The 18,548-nt window shown below is 39.6% G+C and overlaps 1 protein-coding gene across 3 annotated transcripts in view; it reads right to left on the bottom strand.

The window, feature by feature from the left end:
• DOCK4 (dedicator of cytokinesis 4) overlaps positions 1-18,548 on the bottom strand; it is a 485,013-nt gene that overhangs the window by 39,380 nt on the left and 427,085 nt on the right. For all 3 annotated transcript variants that reach the window (XM_079931089.1, XM_079931088.1, XM_079931087.1), the window contains 4 exons: positions 14,975-15,070; positions 14,040-14,100; positions 9,809-9,902; positions 1,894-2,042 (listed from right to left, as the gene is read on the bottom strand). In XM_079931089.1, the coding sequence (XP_079787215.1) occupies positions 1,894-2,042; positions 9,809-9,902; positions 14,040-14,100; positions 14,975-15,070 (400 nt within the window). The remainder of the gene's footprint in view (positions 1-1,893; positions 2,043-9,808; positions 9,903-14,039; positions 14,101-14,974; positions 15,071-18,548) is intronic.

Genomic DNA, 18,548 nt, shown 5'->3' on the forward strand with positions numbered 1-18,548 from the left:
TGTAGCAACACAGATGAACCTAGAGATTATCACTAAAGCAAAGTAAGTCAGACAGAGAAAGACAAATACCATATGATATCACTTGTATGTGGGATCTAAAATACAACACAAATCAACATATCTACGAAACAAAGAAAGACTCACAGACACAGAAAACAGACGTGGTTGCCAAGGGTGTGGGGGTGGGAGAGGGATGGAGTGGGAGTTTGGGTTTAGCAGATGCAAACTAGTATATATAGGATGGATAAACAACAAGGTCCTACTGCATAGCACAGGGAACTATATCCAATAGCCTGTGACAAACCATAATGGAAAAGAATATGAAAAAGAAATATATGTACAACTGAGTCACTTTGCTGTACCAAAGAAATTAACACAACATTGTAAATCAACTCTACTTCAATAAAAAATTTTTTAAAAAGTAATAATTTATAGGTAAAAAACAAAGAAACAAAATTATCATCTTGAAATAACTGCTGTTCCACAATGGTCAAGGAGACGAATAAACAGGCCCTCAATGCTGGGGTGGGGGGAACTGCCACCGACCCCTAAGGCCCAATTATCCACAACTGGCACAGTGGATTCCTTGTTTGGCCCAATTTCACTTGGAAATTGTGAGGGTTTAACCCAGCTGGTTACTCTAAGGAGAAATGCAGAAATCCTTTGATCTAGCTCAGGTATCGGCAAAGTTATTCACCGAACAGTAAATACTTTAGGTTTTGTGGACCATACAGCCTTTGTCACAACCACTCAACTGCTGTTAAATCATGAAAACACATCCGTATAGACATACATGAGCTTGTCTGGGTTCCAATAAAACTTTATAGACAATGAAAAGGGAACTTCATGTAATTTTCTCATGTCAAATCATTCTTCTTTTGATTTTGTTCAACCAATTAAAAATGTAAAAGTGATTCTTAGATTGTGGGTCAAACAGAAACAGTCAGTGAACCATTTGACCCATGGGCCGTAGTCTCCAAGCCCTGATCCAGCACAAGCTCCTGAGAATGGGCCGAGAGATGCAGCCAGAGGTTTTGTAACAGCTTATCTTAAGGGTGGAAACTTCACTGCAGGAGGGCACAGAGGCATTTCTTTGCTATTAACGTAACGAACGATATGTCAGTGTAGTTTGATAAATAATAGAAGAGGATAGGAAAGAAGCAATTCCCTTTCATCAAATTTTTAGGTGTACCCAATTATGTCTTATAAGAGAATGACAGCCACTGGTTGTATTTTAATTTCCTGTTTAACCTTGACACTTTGGAAGATATACGTAAATCTAAGACACATATCACCAAAGCATCCAAGTGTTCAAATCAACTGGGGTCAGATTCACAATTATTTTTCTTCAAGAGCACTGCAAACCCTTGAAGAGGGAGCAGGGGGCAGGGAGGTGATGTGCTGAATTGCCTTATTAGCTCAGGGAGGTTTTCAGCACCCCATGGCAACTCTCAGTATATGACAGGATGCCATAAAATGCTGTAAACAAATTTAGTTTCATTTATTTTACCTTAAAAAGAAAGTGGAAGGAGGCATATTACTACATGCCAATCTGGGGAGCTGAGTGAGGTGTGATAATGGTTTTTCAGAAAATAAAATGCCTGGGTGTCAAAACCTCTAGATCAGTGTTTCTCAAGGTGGGGTCCCATGTTCATACACATTGGAATTTCCTGGAGTCCTTGTTAAAATTGCAGAATTCCTTGCCTCAAGCCAGACTTACTTAATCAGAATGTCCAGGAGTAGGGCCGGGGAATTTTAATTTCAATAAACTCTTTGGAGTCTTTAATGCACATTGAAATTCGAGGGCCCCTGCTTGAAGAGGTGGCCATCAATGAACTAAAGGAAATGTGACAATCACCTTGCGAGATGCCACGGGTGGGCGGGGCCACCTACCTTGCCTCTGTCAAAGTTCTGGATGATGGCGAGGTGCAGGTGCTCCTTGCGCTGCCATTCTGTCTGCATGGGGTAGGTCAGGAACTCCCGGAGGGGCCGATCAGACCATTCCAGCAGCTCATCATATAACAGGAGAGTATACGCGGCCTCTGAAATTCAAGTGGGAAGGTGATGATCGAGACAGGACCCCAAAGAACCTCCCTTCAAACGGGGCTGGTTTGGGACAAATTGGAGAAAATACTGTTTTCTGAATGTCATGATACTAAAGAAAAAAATGTCCAGAATATATGCAACAGAAGGTTAATGAATGATGAGTTCCCCTGGGAGATGGAATTATCAGAGATTTGTGTTTGATCTTTTGGTTCTCTTTATTCTCTCTTTCTCTCCTTCCCTCCTTTTTTTCCCCCCCATAACGTTCATATGCTACCAGCATATGATAATAAAAATAAAAATGTTTAAGGGTATCTCTGTAGCTGGTTCAAAGATGTAGGTAGGGGAGACATGCCTTTGTTTGCTCGGAAGTTCACGGGTAAATCCCTTGGAGTGGGACTATGGGCATCTTCCAAAGGGCATGCTTAGGAAGCAAAAAATGATAGCTAAATTCTCCTGGATAATACAAGGCTGAAAAATCTGAGAGTGGTGTGTGTGTGTGTGTGTGTGTGTGTGTGTGTGTGTGTGTGTGTTGGGGGGGGTCGGGGTACAGGCAGAATTTAGGAGGGGCAAAGCTAGAGAGGAGCCGAGCTCAGAGAAGAAAAATTTTTAAAATCTAGCAACAGAGGAAGGACAAGAAAGAGTAAAAGTATTGGATAAACAGTGTGTGTGTGTGTGTGTGTGTGTGTGTGTGTGTGTGTGTGTGTGTGTGTGAGAGAGAGAGACAGAGAGGGAAAACAAACTGCAGGGCCGTGTGCTATGACCTCCATGGTTAGTCCCAACAAATCTTCAGTAATGGCTACTGAAGTCATGACATGTTTGGTGTGGTTGGAATTTCTTGGGGAAACATGAAAAGAGATGACATTCTATACACACGTGTGAAAATGGTGACCCACAGGCTTAAGCATAGTTGACAGGTAGTGTAGTTAACAGAATACTTGCTATTCGGCAGGTCTCTTCTTTTCCTGAACCATAAATATGGCCAAATACGTCAAGAATAGGAACCAGAATTCACTGTCACCGATGAAGGACTATAATAATAATCATCGAACACTATAACAGCCAACTCATTTACTGCATTGAATAAAATGAACAAACCCTTATGTTATTTATCTATTTAACTACCACCTCCACACACGTCTCAAAAGACACAGTAGGAGCTTTTACCACAATATCCATAAATGGTAATTCTTTTTTTCACTTATTTGCTTGAAGGGTAACTACACATAAAGCTCTTAAGTAACATGTTAAGCTCTAGTACTATGATTTGGCTATCTCAATGTATCACGTAGAGTTGCGATAAAGAGCTAGATTCCTATCACTTTTCTCTTTTCTCTCAAGTGTAGAAGTCCTGTAAGGCACGGGCTCTGGCGGTTCTTCCTCTTTAATTACCTTTGGTGAGCTCAGTCCTGCAGCTTCAATGACTGTAGCAAAAGCTTTCATCACCCGCCAGCAGTCTCCTATCCCCCAGCATTCAGTTTGTGCACTGTTACCAATATGACTTTCCTTCACTGCAAATGATCACATTGCTCCCCTGATTAAAACTAGCCAATGACTCTAAGTAACTAACAGAACAAATTTATATTTCCTAAAGTGACAGAGAAGGCTGCCCATGATATGGTCCCTCCGCTCACATATTCCCACTGTTCCTCCACTTATTGCAGGTAAGAAGGAGCCCACCACTGTCTCTCCTAAGAAGCCTCCAGCCCCCTTGACCCCATTATCAGCTTTTGCTGAATGAAACAAGATGCATCCTGACCCAGAGGCAGCTGCCCACCAGGGACAGAGGTGGCTTCTCTTGCTTGGGCACTGGACAAACCCTTTCTTGTGGTGAGATGGAGAGAGGGAATATCTGCTAAAGGGTGTTGGTTAATAAGTGGATGCAGAAACAGCTGAATCGCCACAACGTAGGTTGCCATGGAAGACTGCTTTACAGAGGACAAGAACGGTGATGATGATAACCAGATCATCAGAGCTGTGCTGTATTTGAATAGCCTTCTACTTTTCTCTGAGGCCTCCTGAGATAATTTCCTAATCTTTAATTACCCACATATTCTTATCATGCCAAGCACCTAAGAAAACCCCACGTGTGTCTTTGTTTCTCCATCCACACTCTTTGCTCGTGTTATCCGAACAAACTAAGGTTCCCCTCACTTATCACACCAGCTGACACCTACGGTCCTTCACAGCCTGTTCCTTCAAGCCTTTCCGCTTTAACTACTAAATAACTCCCATTTTCTCTTAGTGACGCAGCTCAGGAATTATCATCTTTGTCTCTCAAATTTCTTGTGTGTCTCCCTGAGCACTCAAAAAATACCCATAAGACTAACCATGTCACAGTGAAAAGGGGGAGGGGTGAGGACTGAGGGTCCTCACTCCCCACAGTTGAAGCCTGCAGCTGACCACAGAGTGGTACCTAAAAGGCAATGAAGGTCAAATTCACAGAGACAGAAAGTAGAGTGGTGGTTCCCAGGGACTGGGGGAGGGGAAAATGAGAAGTTATTGTTTAATGGGTACAGGGTTTCAGATTGGACAGATGAAAAATTTCTGGAGACAGATGGCGGTAATGGTTGCACAACAATGTGAACGTACTTAATGCCACCGAACCGTACACTGAAAAACAGGTAAGATGGGAAATTTTATGTTATGTATATTTTACCACAATAAAAAAGTGAAAAAAAGGGGGAGCAATGAAGAGTTTCTAATCCCTAAACTGCTTTGCAAATCATGTTTGCCCTGGGAAGGTCCAGGGGATGGCTGGAAGGTCACGTGTGGGTGACTTGCCCCTGGGAAGTGTGGAAAAACAAGTAAGCATTGGTGGGCCAGCAGAGGAAGCTGAAAAATGACGGAATGGTGACATGGGAAAGGTGTGAAAACAAATTACACCTGTTTCAGAATTTGATTCGGGAAAATCATGATGAATACCTGAGGTAAACAGTGTGTGTAAAGGAAGCATTAAAGGAAACATGTATGCCTTTGAGGTGTTAACAACAGACTACTAAGGTTGTTTGAATACATGAACAAATTGTAAATGTTTTATTATATGTTGTATACTTATTCCTCTACATCTTTAGAAGACAATACTACATATTGAAAAGAGAAAGATGAATCACATCTAGAATTTCCAATAGACAATGTTTTTAAAAGTGTTTCTAATTCTGAACAAAAGGCATCATCACATAATTAAATATGGGCTATCTCATTCCATCGTTTTGAGATGTGTACAGTGAGGACACCAATATGCAAAAAGAAATAACACAGGAGAAGAGTGGAGATGAATCAAGTAATGGAGGGCACTGTCACAGAGGGCTGGAAAGGGTTAAGCCATTTAAACTGAATCCTATAAAGATAGAGAAGTTTTTCCATCAATTTCCCTTTCTCCAAGGACACACAAAAATGAGGACAGAAGAGAAATAAGAAAAATGTTATATCGGAAAAGAAGTTATTTCTTATGACTTTGGGGAACATAAAAACTGCAAGCTGAGTAAACAAATTAAAGAAGAAAATTTATTCGTTTCCAAAATAGACAGATTTGGATTTTCAGAAAACGAAAATGTATCTGTTACATATCTGCAAGAGCTTGCCCTCACTTCCCTCTCTCATTTCTTTTTTTTTATGGACTTTAAAATAAAACAAGTCTACTAGGTTGTTTTCAAAGATAGAAAAACTAGGTTCACCATTTCTCTCAAAAATTGGCTACAAACTACTTTAAAATGACCACTTAAACTCCCAGACAACAGAGTCAGCTCAAAATTCTTAGTTTATTTCATCAAAACTATCAGCACATCTGTGTGAAGAGATACTGGGGCTTCCTCAGTGATTAAGGAATTACCAATATTGAAGGAGAGAAATCTGCTCTCAGGGTATTAAAATCTCATTGAGTGCATTCATTAGTAATGCAATTATTTAAGTCTCACACTGCTAGGCACTAGTCAAAGAACTGGGAAGACTAAGAAGAAAACATCATTTCTGTCCTCAAGGAACTTCTCCTTCAACTAAAGATCTCTCTACTACCTACCTATGTACCTATTAACACACACACACACACATATACACCTTATATAACTATGAATAAAAACAACATGATAAATGTTTTAATGGAAATCTGAAAAAATTGCAATGGGAAAAGAGTTGGAAATATCAACTCAGCCCATGGCAGGGAGTGCTGGGTCATAGAGTTGATGAGGGAAGTGAAGGAAGGTAAACACTTCATGGAAAAGATGATATAGGAGCTGGCTCTTAAGGATAAAAATTAGGAATGTAGTGCGAGAGGTAAGATGAGGCTGAGCAGACAGGTGTTGGTTCAATTATGATGGGCTCCGAATAAAGAGTTTGAGCTTTATTTTGTAGAGGACATGAATTGATAGAGTTATATCTAGAGAAGGGGTTGGCAAAATTTTCTCAAAGGGCCAGAAAGTAAATAATTTAGGCTTGCAGGCCACACTACAACTTTGTGGCAACTATTTAATTCTGCCAGTGGAGCACAATAGCAACCTTAGACAATATGTAATTAAGTGGGTGTGGCTCAGTTATAATAAAACTTTCTTTACAAAATCGCCTGGCCGGCCTGCAGGTTAAAGTTTGCTGAGGTAACTCTGGGGACAGTTAGGAAGCAGTCCAGGTGAGAGATGATGAAGGCCTATTTGAGGCAGTGAAACTGGAAATAATAAAAAGGAAATGGTTTTGATGTTTAGGAAGCAGAACCAATAGCACTTCATGAATAAGAGGCATCAAAGATATCATGAAGTCTCCAGTTTAAGAGGAAACAGTAGGGCTTCCCTGGTGGCGCAGTGGTTGAGAGTCCGCCTGCCTATGCAGGGGACACAGGTTCGTGCCCCGGTCTGGGAAGATCCCACATGCCGCGGAGCGGCTGGGCCCGTGAGCCATGGCTACTGAGCCTGCGCGTCCGGAGCCTGTGCCCCGCAATGGGAGAGGCCACAACAGTGAGAGGCCAGCGTACCGCAAAAAAAAAAAAAAAAAAAAGTAAACAGTGATGCTCTTAAGTGATACAGTGGAACTGTAGCTAGAGGCATATTTAAATTCTGGGAACAAGAGCACCACTTCAGAAAGGTTCCTTTACTCTTTTAAAGCTGAGGGAGGAACCATGATTCAGGAGTTCTTTGGAAGAACAGTGTGGCAAAAGACTAAGATTTGTAGTTCCTAAATCCAATTAAAGGGTGCTCATTCTCGTTAAGATGTAGTAAGCACATTCTAGTGTATCTTTCCCACTGATTCAACTAAAAACCCCAGACAAAATATGTAAAGCAACTATTGGAGAATTCTGAACAGTAAACGAGAAGGTAGACAGAACAGTAAAATCAATACTCAAAAGAAGGACCACAGAGTGGTGAGTTCCTTGTTTTTATTTTTTGCCTTTTCTACCTCCTGGCTTAGCCTTCCCTGCCTCCTGGAACTGCAAATGGAAACAGACAGAAAAAGCTCCAAGAAAAGCTCCTCTAGTCAGAGGACTGGGAAGAGGACCTTCTGTGGGATGGAGTACTTTTTTTTTTGCAGTATGCGGGCCTCTCACTGTTGTGGCCTCTCCCGTTGCGGAGCACAGGCTCCGGACGCGCAGGCTCAGCGGCCATGGCTCACGGGCCTAGCCGCTCCGCGGCATGTGGGATCTTCCCGGACCGGGGAACGAACCCGTGTCCCCTGCATCGGCAGGCGGACTCTCAACCACTGCGCCACCAGGGAAGCCCGGATGGAGTACTTTTGACTCTTCTGGTCCACTCTGAGTCCCAGGGACAAAGCTGTAAACCTGAAGTGTGACAGTAGGGGCAATCACAGTGGCAGCAGCAACAGCTTCCATTTTTCTCTTTTCTTTCACTGCTTTGTCCCCAGGGAGACCAACTGTACATAGTACATCATAGTGTGGAGGATCAAGCCTTGGCTCTGAGTGCTTTGGCTTGGATCAAGTGAGAGTACTAGGAAAAGGAGCCCCTGGGAGATGGGAAGAGTGAGAAATATCAGAGAGAGGAAGGAGATGGAGGAAGGAATTTTTAAATTCTGTGTATGACTTCCTTGGGCTCACCCCCAAGCTGCACATGTGCAGAATGAACTAGAATCAACATAACAAAGATTTTGATAAATGAATTATGGTATAGATAAATGTCCATGTCCCAGACTCTCCCTGGGTGACATACATGCAGGAAAGACCAGGAATGTGCTGCAAAGGCTTTGATAACTAAACTGACCTTCAAAAGGTGGCTCAGGACTTGAGGTCCGAAACTAACTGATTTTCTGCTAAAATAAAAATAGTCAATATTCTCCAGAAGATGAACTCTCATAATATTCAAAATGCCCAGGATATAATCCAAAATTACTTGACATTCAAAGAACCAGGAAAACTAAACAAATCTCAAAGGGAAAAGGCCATAACAGATGCCAATTCCAAGATGATTCAGTTGTTGAAATTATAGGCAAATACTAAGAAATAGCTATTACAACCATGCTACTTGAAGAAAAAGTGAACACTAGTGAAATAAATAGAAAGATACATGTTCTCTGCAAAGAAATCGAGCTATTAAAAAAACAGCCAAATAAGAATTTTAGAATTATATAATAAAAATAACAAAAACTAAAATTTCACTGGAAGGGCTCAATAGTTGAATGGAAATGATAGAGGAGAAGCAAAGGACTTGAAAATGGATGAAGCGAAATGATCCAATCTGAAAAACAGAAAGAAGAAAAATTGAAAAAAAAAAAACCTCAAAAAACAAACCAGGGTCTGAGAAACTTATAGAATGATACCAAAAGGTCATAAAACTGGCCATCCATAAAACTGGAGTCCCAAAAGAGAGAATCAGTGCAGAAAATATATTTGAAGAAATAATGCCTGAAAACTTCCCAAATTTGGTGAAGGAAATAAGTTTATAGATCCAAGAAACTCAGCAAACCCAACCAGGATAAACTTAAAGAAAACCATGCCCATATATGTCATAACTGAACTGCTGAAAACCGAAGAGAAAATCTTGAAAGCAACCAGAGACAATTACACATTACATACAGGGGAACAATTTAAATGACTGCAGATCTCTCATCAGAAACAATGGAGGCCAGAAGAAAGTAAAACAACATTTTTAAAGTACTGGAACAAAGATACTGTCCAAACAAAGACACTATCCAGCAAACATTTCCTTCAGGGATGAAGGTAAAATAAAGATGAAGGAAAACTAAGAATTCTTCACTATTAGATCTGCTCTAAAAGAAATACTAAAACAAGTTCTTTAGGTTGAATGAAAATGTTAACAGAGGAAAATTGAGAATTTCAGGAATGAAGAAAGACCAACAGAAATGGTAAATATCTGAGTAAATATAATAGATTATTTTTAACCTCTTAAATTCTTTAAAACAGATATGACTTAAAAATTATGACATTATCTGATGGAGTTTTCAATGTACCTAGATGTAATACCTATGACACTACAATGTAAAGTGGGGAGGTCGTAAAGTTCCTGTATTTAACTTGAAGTGGTGAAATACTCACTTTAAGTAGACTGTGAAAAGTTGATTTTTATAATCCCAAAAGCAACCTCTAAAAATCTACACAAAGAGATATAGTAAAAAAAAAAAAAAAAAAAAAAAGCCAATATATTAAAAACATAGAGTACTTAGAAACATAAATCTAATTAAAAATAAATTCCACTTTTAAAGGAGAAATGCTTGAGTCCTCAGCTCTAATTCAAAAAACAGAGGAGTTATTATTTTTAATATACCAGTGACCTGCCCACTTCCCCCAACCTGAGCCAAAAGACACAATTACCTGTGAAGTTCTGTGCTTTGAGGTGCAGATCGTAGAGTTTGTGGATATAGCGTATATACATCTCTTCCTTGTTCAGTTCAGTCTTATAGAAGTTCTATAAAAAAGAGTACAAGCATGGATAATTCCTCAACAATTAGGTTGTCACGTATCTGCCTTTTACTCTGCTTGAAGTTTGATATCTTGAACCAAGAGAACAGATGAATTTTTCTGTATAAATGTCTTTAAAAAATTAAGTAAGGAGACCCAGTGACATATTTTTAACTCAGCACTGTCTGTATTAAACATTATTTATCATTTATTGAATAGGCTGGTAATTCCTGAGGGGATGTTATTACCACTGATTCACATTTCATTTGTTACTTTCTGTTGTTTTTTGTTAGTTTAACTGCCAGTGGACAATCAGCCTATTCAACTAAAAATATTAAAAATATGTAAGAGATTAACCTCTTTATTAAATTTGATCATGGATAGTCAAAGGATAATTTCTTTAATTTTAAACTTATTTTAAAGGTTTCCAGTTTATGACTATAACATAAAGGGATTAATAAGAGATTTTATTTCAAATTACTGTTACAGGGCCATGCTTATTGAAAATACTTGGTTTATTAAAAAAAGGTATCTGGATCTTATTAAACTTCTCTAAAATGTTTTAACATTTGTCACCAAAAACTCAACTCTGACTTACCTGGACACATTACATTGCCATTTTAAAGGTACACTTTATAGGCATCCACATACACTCCTTTACCACATCATTCAGTACATTAGTCCTCACTGAACTTAGTAAACATACGAGCAAAAGTGTAAGAAGTTGGAGTCCAGCAAAAGCATGATGCTGTGAGACTCTACATAAGGCAATTTTAGAAAGCAGATCATTGTACATTTTGAAATCCCTGCTAAAGCCATCTGAACTGCTATCATTACTACTGCTGTTGTTATTTATTTTATTTTATTTTTTTGCTGTTGTTGTTTTGACAGATGCTACTTGGTGTGTAGAAGAAGGGAAAATGAATAGTGATGGGGGGATAAATCTGCTGACTTGAAGCAGTGACAGGCTTTTCTAAGGGGGGAAAGTCCAGGAATTCTAAACGTTTTTGCATTTGATTAGCTAGAGAGGTGCTTTGGTAATGGACCAAACTAGCCAATGTGGCTGCTTAAATTGTACTTGGGCTCAAAGCCTGAGGAGCTTCTGTCAGTGTACTTTCTGGCCACTACCTAACAGGTGTCCATTCTTCAGTATGAGGACTTTTCTAACCTTGAGACACTGACATTTAGTTGAACGCATCATAAAAAATATTTTTTCCAATTTATACCATTATCCTTCCCCTTTTCGTCTTGTGCCTTGTAGATCTTGGCATTCTTTAAAAAGCTAAGTAAACAATGCTCTTCATATCTCTACTATAACCAAAATCATTTTAATTAGCAAGAATTGTTGTACCATAAACATAAATTTAACAACCTCATAGCAGGCTTTTATGTTATTAAAGGATAATTTGTTCTAATAGCTCTCTGGTAAGAAGCGTATTTCTTTGGGAACCAAATAAGTGATCACTCTGTAAATGAACAGTTCTTGAAAAAAAAAGAAAAGCTCTCTCCAGTCAGCAGATGAGAATCTTTCACATGTGTCTGGCAAAACTAGTGACACAAAGAACAAAACAATAATTACATTTCCTTGTATTAGTCATGTCAAAGATTACCCATTTTTACCAGCCTAATACTACAGTTTAACTCTGATCTTGTAAAGAAAGCCAGAGCTCTCCCAAAGACAATCTGGAATTGATCTTTCCAAAAAGTTAAGAAAAGTCTCTAGGAGGCAGGGAGTGGTTAAAAAGAACCATATTGCAGCTAGAAATCAAAAACTTTCCATATGGAGTAGAAGCTAAAAAGATTAGCTTCAAAGTTATATATTTTGTCCTTTAATAATAAGTAGTCAGGTGCTGGTTGAAATTAGAACAGCTTTCAAAGCGTTAGCATTTTCTATACGGATATTCTTTTTTTAAAAAATAAATTTATTTATTTTTGGCTGCGTTGGTTCTTTGTTGCTGCGCGCGGGCTTTCTCCAGTTGCGGCGAGCGGGGGCTACTCTTTGTTGCGGTGCTCAGGCTTCTCATTGCGGTGGCTTCTCTTGTTGCGGAGCACAGGCTCTAGGGCGCGTGGGCTTCAGTAGTTGTGGCACACGGGCTCAGTAGATGTGGCTCGCGGGCTCTAGAGCGCAGGCTCAGTAGTTGTGGTGCATGGACTTGTGGTGCATGCTCCATGGCATGTGGGATCTTCCAGGACCAGGGCTCAAACCCATGTCCCCTGCATTGGCTGATGGACTCTTAACCACTGCGCCACCAGGGAAGTCTGATAAGGACTATTCTTGGTCAGTGCAAAACTAGCAAGATAAATTCATTGACTCAGGTGGATATTGACGGGGCCACTGATTTTATTTATTAAGTCTCTGGCTTATTCCTACTGGGAAACTAGAATAAACACATTTAGGTGGAAGTATTCGTTCTTTCATCCGAGGAAATGATCTCTCCTGTTATACTGGTTGAGGAAATGAACCTAGGGTCTACATTTATTCGTGTACCTCTAAACAGAGGACGCTGTGAAAGGAGCTGGAGACAATGGAAGACGATTCCTTTGGAAAAAGGTAAAGGCTTTCCTTTGAGGCTATTTATGAGACTTTGTGTTTGGAGTTGGGGTAGAGCCAAGATTAAGGAGATAAACTGAGAAAACCTGAAGCTGACAGAGCACTTGGCTTTTCTCCCCAGATACTGATGTACAAGCAGGGACGTGGAAGGAGATCAGGCTGAGGACCTTGACCCTGGTGAAAGGCCCGCAAAAAGCTGGGAAAGCACAGAAAGGAAATTTAAAAGTGGAAATGACTGTGCTCAAGGTTAGAAATAAGTGCTAAGAGGAGAGATAATGGGTTGACCAGTGAGCTTGGCCTGATGGCCTGCAGGTTACTGTTGGGTCTGATGATAAAAATTACAGAAGAAACTGCATAACAAGTGGTAGCCTGATAGAGGATGATCAGGTCTTACTATTTTTAGCAACTGATATTGGAGGTGGAGGTGTAACAATTAAATGCAAAAATGAAGAGGAAGTGGTAGGCGTGGTAAAAAAGGATAAACTCATATACTCAGAGATGTAGTACAGTGAGAAAACAAATTAGTGAAACAGATTAAAAAGACAGTCATAAGAAAGCAAAAAATCCTGAGCTCTGAAGAGGGGCTGTAAGGGGAATAAACAAAACAAAACAAAAAAACCTGAAATCGATGAGCTAAGACAGGACAGAATCAGAATGGGGGACAAAACAAATTTTAAGGTGCAGACAAATAGAGAAAAAAAGGCATGTGAGAGACTCAGGTGGATCAGAGTAAGAGTTAGAATTCTGTCTGTGCAAGTACTTAGAATAGATGGTGAGGTTTCATCTATTCTGCAAAACAAGAAAAACAAACCATGATATTCACTAATTTAGAACCAAAGCAGTCACAACGCATTCCTGTATTTTAAATCTGATTAAGGTAAATTATCAAAAGCATCAATTTATACTATATTAAAATTTGAAAAAGGAATGTGAATGTATAATCCTTCTTTTGCTCTGTAGTGAGAATACCATTCTATTTGATAATTAGTTATGAGACATTTCAGTACAAATTTTGTGTTCCTAGAACTGTTCTGGTGTAGCCTATTATCCTTACCCAATATTTATTTTTATTCTCAAAAACGTCTTGTTTGGGTGAGAAATTATGTGGTCATCCTAGTTATAATCCACAACTTAACAACAGCGGTATTATGGATTTAATTTGCAAAGAAGCTAGAGAGTGAAAATTCATGTGCTAAATATGAAACTGTCATTTGTTCAGAAAAGAACATTAATATTTATTAAAACCTAGAATACATACAAGAAGGGCAGAAAGAAACTGTCTACACAAAAGTGAAAAGACTTTTCTCCAGGGACATCATGCTTTTCCCTAGGAGAGCAACAAAAGACTCCAGGGAAGGGGAGCGATGCAACAGGAGAAGCCTGGCGTCACTCTGGGATTTTACAGTGGGAACATTCTGCAGTGTTCGAAGCTCAGAATTTTCTGGCATTTAATTCAACCTGAAGCAAAAACATATCTAAACTCTTTTAAGAAACACCCAGATAAAGACACATGGTAGCTGATAAACAAAACAGTATTTCTGTGAAAAAGCAAACGTTAGGATATAAGGAGGAAAAGGGAAATTGTTTACGAACCAGGAGGCTCACGGTGCAGCCAATCTTTTTGCCATCTACCTCGCCCATTTTCATGCAGTCCCTAAAAACAAAAAGCAAGAGTCAGAACACAGAACTTCCTTCCTAGGGGTGAACACAGTTTGTTCTTTTAGGAAGAAAAAATAAAAAAGGATCTGTCAGAGACTAGAGGCAATTTGCAAGTTGCTGTTCAGATGAGGCTCAGCAGAATAGAGGCAGTGCCCCAGGAAGCGTGAGCTTGGGAGAGGCTGGGGAGGGGGGCGGTCAGACCCTGCTGAGCACCAGTGTTGCTGAGAATTTCACTGCCAGGTGGACTGTGCTCCCTCTCAATAGACGGGGGCTCCAGGAAGGGGAGGAGTGAAGGTGTGTTATTACACACCTCTTACTTGGGGTGAGAAAGATCTGCTAAGCCTGGCCATCAGCAGTGAGAATGAAGCGTTTATTCTTAAAACACCATGCGTTTAAGTGGGATGAACTGCTTCAACAGTTTAGATCATTTCCAAATCAAAAAATGACTCTGAAAGCTAATGGTGTGAGTTTCATCCCCCCTCTCCTTTTCTAAGAAAGCAGCATGGTTGTACAATTGTTGGTTTCACTGTCGTCACCCTAAGATGAATGGATCTACTGGTTCTAATGGGTGAGTCTAAACACCAAGAAAAAAGATTTCTTTAATAACAGGACTGTCTCAATTCACTGAGACTTTAAAAGAACTGTCAAAACCCGTACAACAAAACATAAAAAAGGAAAAGCAAAGAAAAAACTCTGAACCAGCTAGTTAGAGGTCTGTTATTTTACTGCTCAAGGTTCCACGGTCTGATTATCAATTCTTTGAGTGATTAACCCAAGGGCAATGTCGACTGTATTCTAACTCTCAGACTTTCTAAGGGGAGCGCGGCATATCTGGAAAACCGGGAGGGCGGGGGGTGGGCTCGGCTTACCTGTAATCTAACAACCTCTCCATTAGACGAGTTACAGTGGCGATTAATGAAACACCACTCTCCCTCCATGTTTCCCGCTCAATTTTCTTTAGTAGACTGGAAAAGAAAGAACCCAGGGCATTTTCAACATTTATTTTTATCAGTCACCATGACAACCATTTTACTTTCATCAATACCTTAAATGCCTTAGCAACCACTGCAACATCTCACAAGTAGCACAATTTGCAAACAATGTCTTACCTAGGATAGGGACCAAATAGTGGAATTCTAATCCAGGAAGCATTGACAAAGCAAATTGATTTTCATTATCCAAGTCATCAAATACGAACACATGCATATAAATCATATTTTCAAAATATGCAAGCACCTCACAGCTCAAAGACATTGTTTCCTAGCTTCTCTCTTCCACTAACAGAGGCTTGCACCTCACCACACCAAACCACACTGCGAAAAGCGAAAACAGGAGTGCCTCTAAGTTTACTTTTAAGTAAGATCTTGCTTTATTCACATAAAAATGTTTTCCTACCTCTCAGTGGAATGCATCTTCATCCAAGCAATTTTACTGCAATGCAACTGCTACAGGAAAATCCTTGTACAGACGGTATGACGTTTTGCGTTTTTTCCTTTCACTTAACATTTGCCCACTCAATACATATTGTACTATCTGTGCACTCACTCAACAGATTCATTCATTTTGTCATTAATCACAGAGGATTTTCTATGCGGTTGTTACAGCAGATTGATGACAAGTACCGAACCACATCTCTCCTCCTACCTTTTCCCTAATCTTAAGCACCTTGGAGCAGAGGCACTGCTATGTAAACACAAAACAATAACAATCATAATAATTAGGCTTTGTTTTACTTTGACTCCCACCTCTCGGCAAATTAACCATATACTTGGCAAAAACCTTTATGACTGAACTTTCCCCAAAAGAGAAAAGTAAGAACATAGGCATGACAATATGAGGATACTTTGCCCTCCTAAATTTAATGATCATTATTTCTAAAATGTTGTTTCCCTTTCATCTTGGTTTCAGGAATAACATAGAGAGAAACCATTTCGTACAAGTACCATCTCAGCCTATCCTATACTGTGCTTCGTAGAAAAAAAGCTATTTTGTCAAAGCTGTTTTTTTTTGCTCTGTGGCTACGTTCTCTCTCAATCTTCCTTCCCACTCCCCACTGCTTCTTGCTATTACCATTCCAGTGCCCAGCCCTCTGTCTTATCTCCTCATCCGGTGTCTATGCATCCCTGATCATTTGTTTTTCTGGTTTATTCTGAACTGTTTCCTAGATTAAGGAGGGGAAGATGGGAAGAAATAGCACATGAAGGGATGGAACTCGCCCTGACTAATCCCCCAGGGAAAGGTCCCTTAGTTTGTTCTAAACGTGTTTTCTTTTAAAAAGCCTCTGAGAAGCACCTGTTTCAAGCTTAAATGCCAAACTGGTATTGAACCAAGTACTCAGATGAAAATCTGCCTGCCAAAGCAATGCAGGATGATGGAGAAATCTTCCCAAGTGACAGCCCACACCTCATATACTTTAGAGGCTGAAAAACAAAGAGCTCAAGTTAGGTAATAATTCTAAAAATATATAGAGACTTCTTTTATAGGCATGAGTTTCATTAATTTGCACAGTCTCTGGCTGCAGGAAGAAATCTGAGCTACAGAATCCTCTTGTAAAAAGAGGCACAGCTCTGCACAGCCTGTTCCCTTGACTAACGCAAGACCCAAATATCAGGACCAAGCCTAGAACCCAGTTCATCTGCTTTCTCGGCCAGGCTAGCTCTTTCTGTGGGGAAGCTTGCCCTCCCAGTTTACCTGATACACATTGATAGGGAGAAGCTATCGGACAAGAAGAGAAGAGTCTCTCTAGATAACTTGGGTGACACTGATCTATAATTTGGTATATTTCTATTTGGTCTATAATCAGGCTGATGTGCCCATGGTGAGCACACAGGGAACTCATCTAATCACAGTGAAAGGTGATTTCTTCTTTTCTTTTTCTGAGGCACTAAAACAATGAATGGTTGCTACATGAACTAATGCACTAGACTTTACATACATGTCAAAAGAGCACTAACTATGCATCGTTCTTTTCTAATGTTTTTAAACCATTTTTAAAAACTGAAGTATAGCTGATTTACAATGTTGTATTAGTCTCAGGTGTACAGCAAAGTGATTCAGTTATATATATATACACATATATATGTATATATATTCATTCTCAGATTATTTTTCATTATAGGTTATTACAAGACATTGAATATAGTTCCCTGTGCTATATAGTAGGTCCTTGTTTCTATTTCATATACAGAAGTATGTCTATTAGGATAAATTAGGATAAACTCCTAATTTATCTCCCCCCCCACTCCAAGGTGATTTCTTATTGCTAATTGATAGGCAATGGGACTCCATAACATTGAACAGCAGGATAAGCCACGGTCCTGCAGGATGACACCCTGCCCAACAGGCTTTTACTCTGTGAAGGAATATGAAGGGTGTAGAATTTGACCCTCAGTCTACCTCTCTCTGTAGCCTAACAGGATTGTGTGGAGGCCAACACTTATATGAAACACCTGTGTCGGTGCACACTCTTCTTAATCCAAAGAGAAGAGTTAGATACCTAAGTATGTGCTACCCAGCTAATCCTCTGTCTGCAAACTATAATTAAATGTGTGATCACATTTAAGCAAAGATCTATGAAATGATTTGGAGTCTTACTGAATTATTTAGAGCAACACACGATAGAGCACAGTAAAGGACTGAGGTGGAGGTTACCTCTTCCGGAAAGCCCCTTTAGAACCCCCAAGGCTACTGGTACCCCACTGTGTGCTCCTACAGCACAGTCACTGCTGCATCTTCAGCCTTAGAAGAGCGCCTAGCACAGGGAGATGCTCAATAAATGAAGCTGAATGAGCGAATGAAGTGGATCCAGGGAAGCAGAATTTCATTCTGATACCTTATTCTGAATATCACATGGACGGCAATGATCCACAATTTCAGCATTATCAAAAACAATCAATCCTGACCCCTATTTATTTCAAAAAGACGTAGCGTGGGTAAATGCAGATAACGTGAGGGTCAGCGAAAGATGAGTTCTTAGGAAGGAAGTTACTATATAAATTTACAGTCTCATTCTAAGGAGGCTACTTTGGCAAGTACATACTACATTTTCAGGAAGCAGTGAGCTCCTTTCAGCTTCTGAACAAATTTTAAGAAGTTTTAGATATGAAATACAGAGAACAAATGAGAATCTGTACCATAGTGGCATGTGTTCCTAATTCATAATGTGTGCAGTGACTCACTGTGATCATACTAATTCATTGTGATTTCTATTGCCAGAAAAGCATTTTATTGTTTCCTGGAATATAGTTGGATTTTCACTTTCTTTTCTGAGCCCAGGTAGTAATGAAAGAAAAATATTTATAGCAATATTTCTAGTAATATGTTAAAAATCAACAGAAGAATAAAAATCTCCATGGAATGAATCAGGCACCTTAAAATAGTCCTAATTATAGAGGCTTAATATTGTAATTATTGGTTTGATTTTAACGTCAAGGTACATCTTCT

Source organism: Stenella coeruleoalba, assembly GCF_951394435.1.
Source record: "Stenella coeruleoalba genome assembly, chromosome: 9".
Taxonomy (NCBI): Eukaryota; Metazoa; Chordata; class Mammalia; order Artiodactyla; family Delphinidae; genus Stenella; species Stenella coeruleoalba.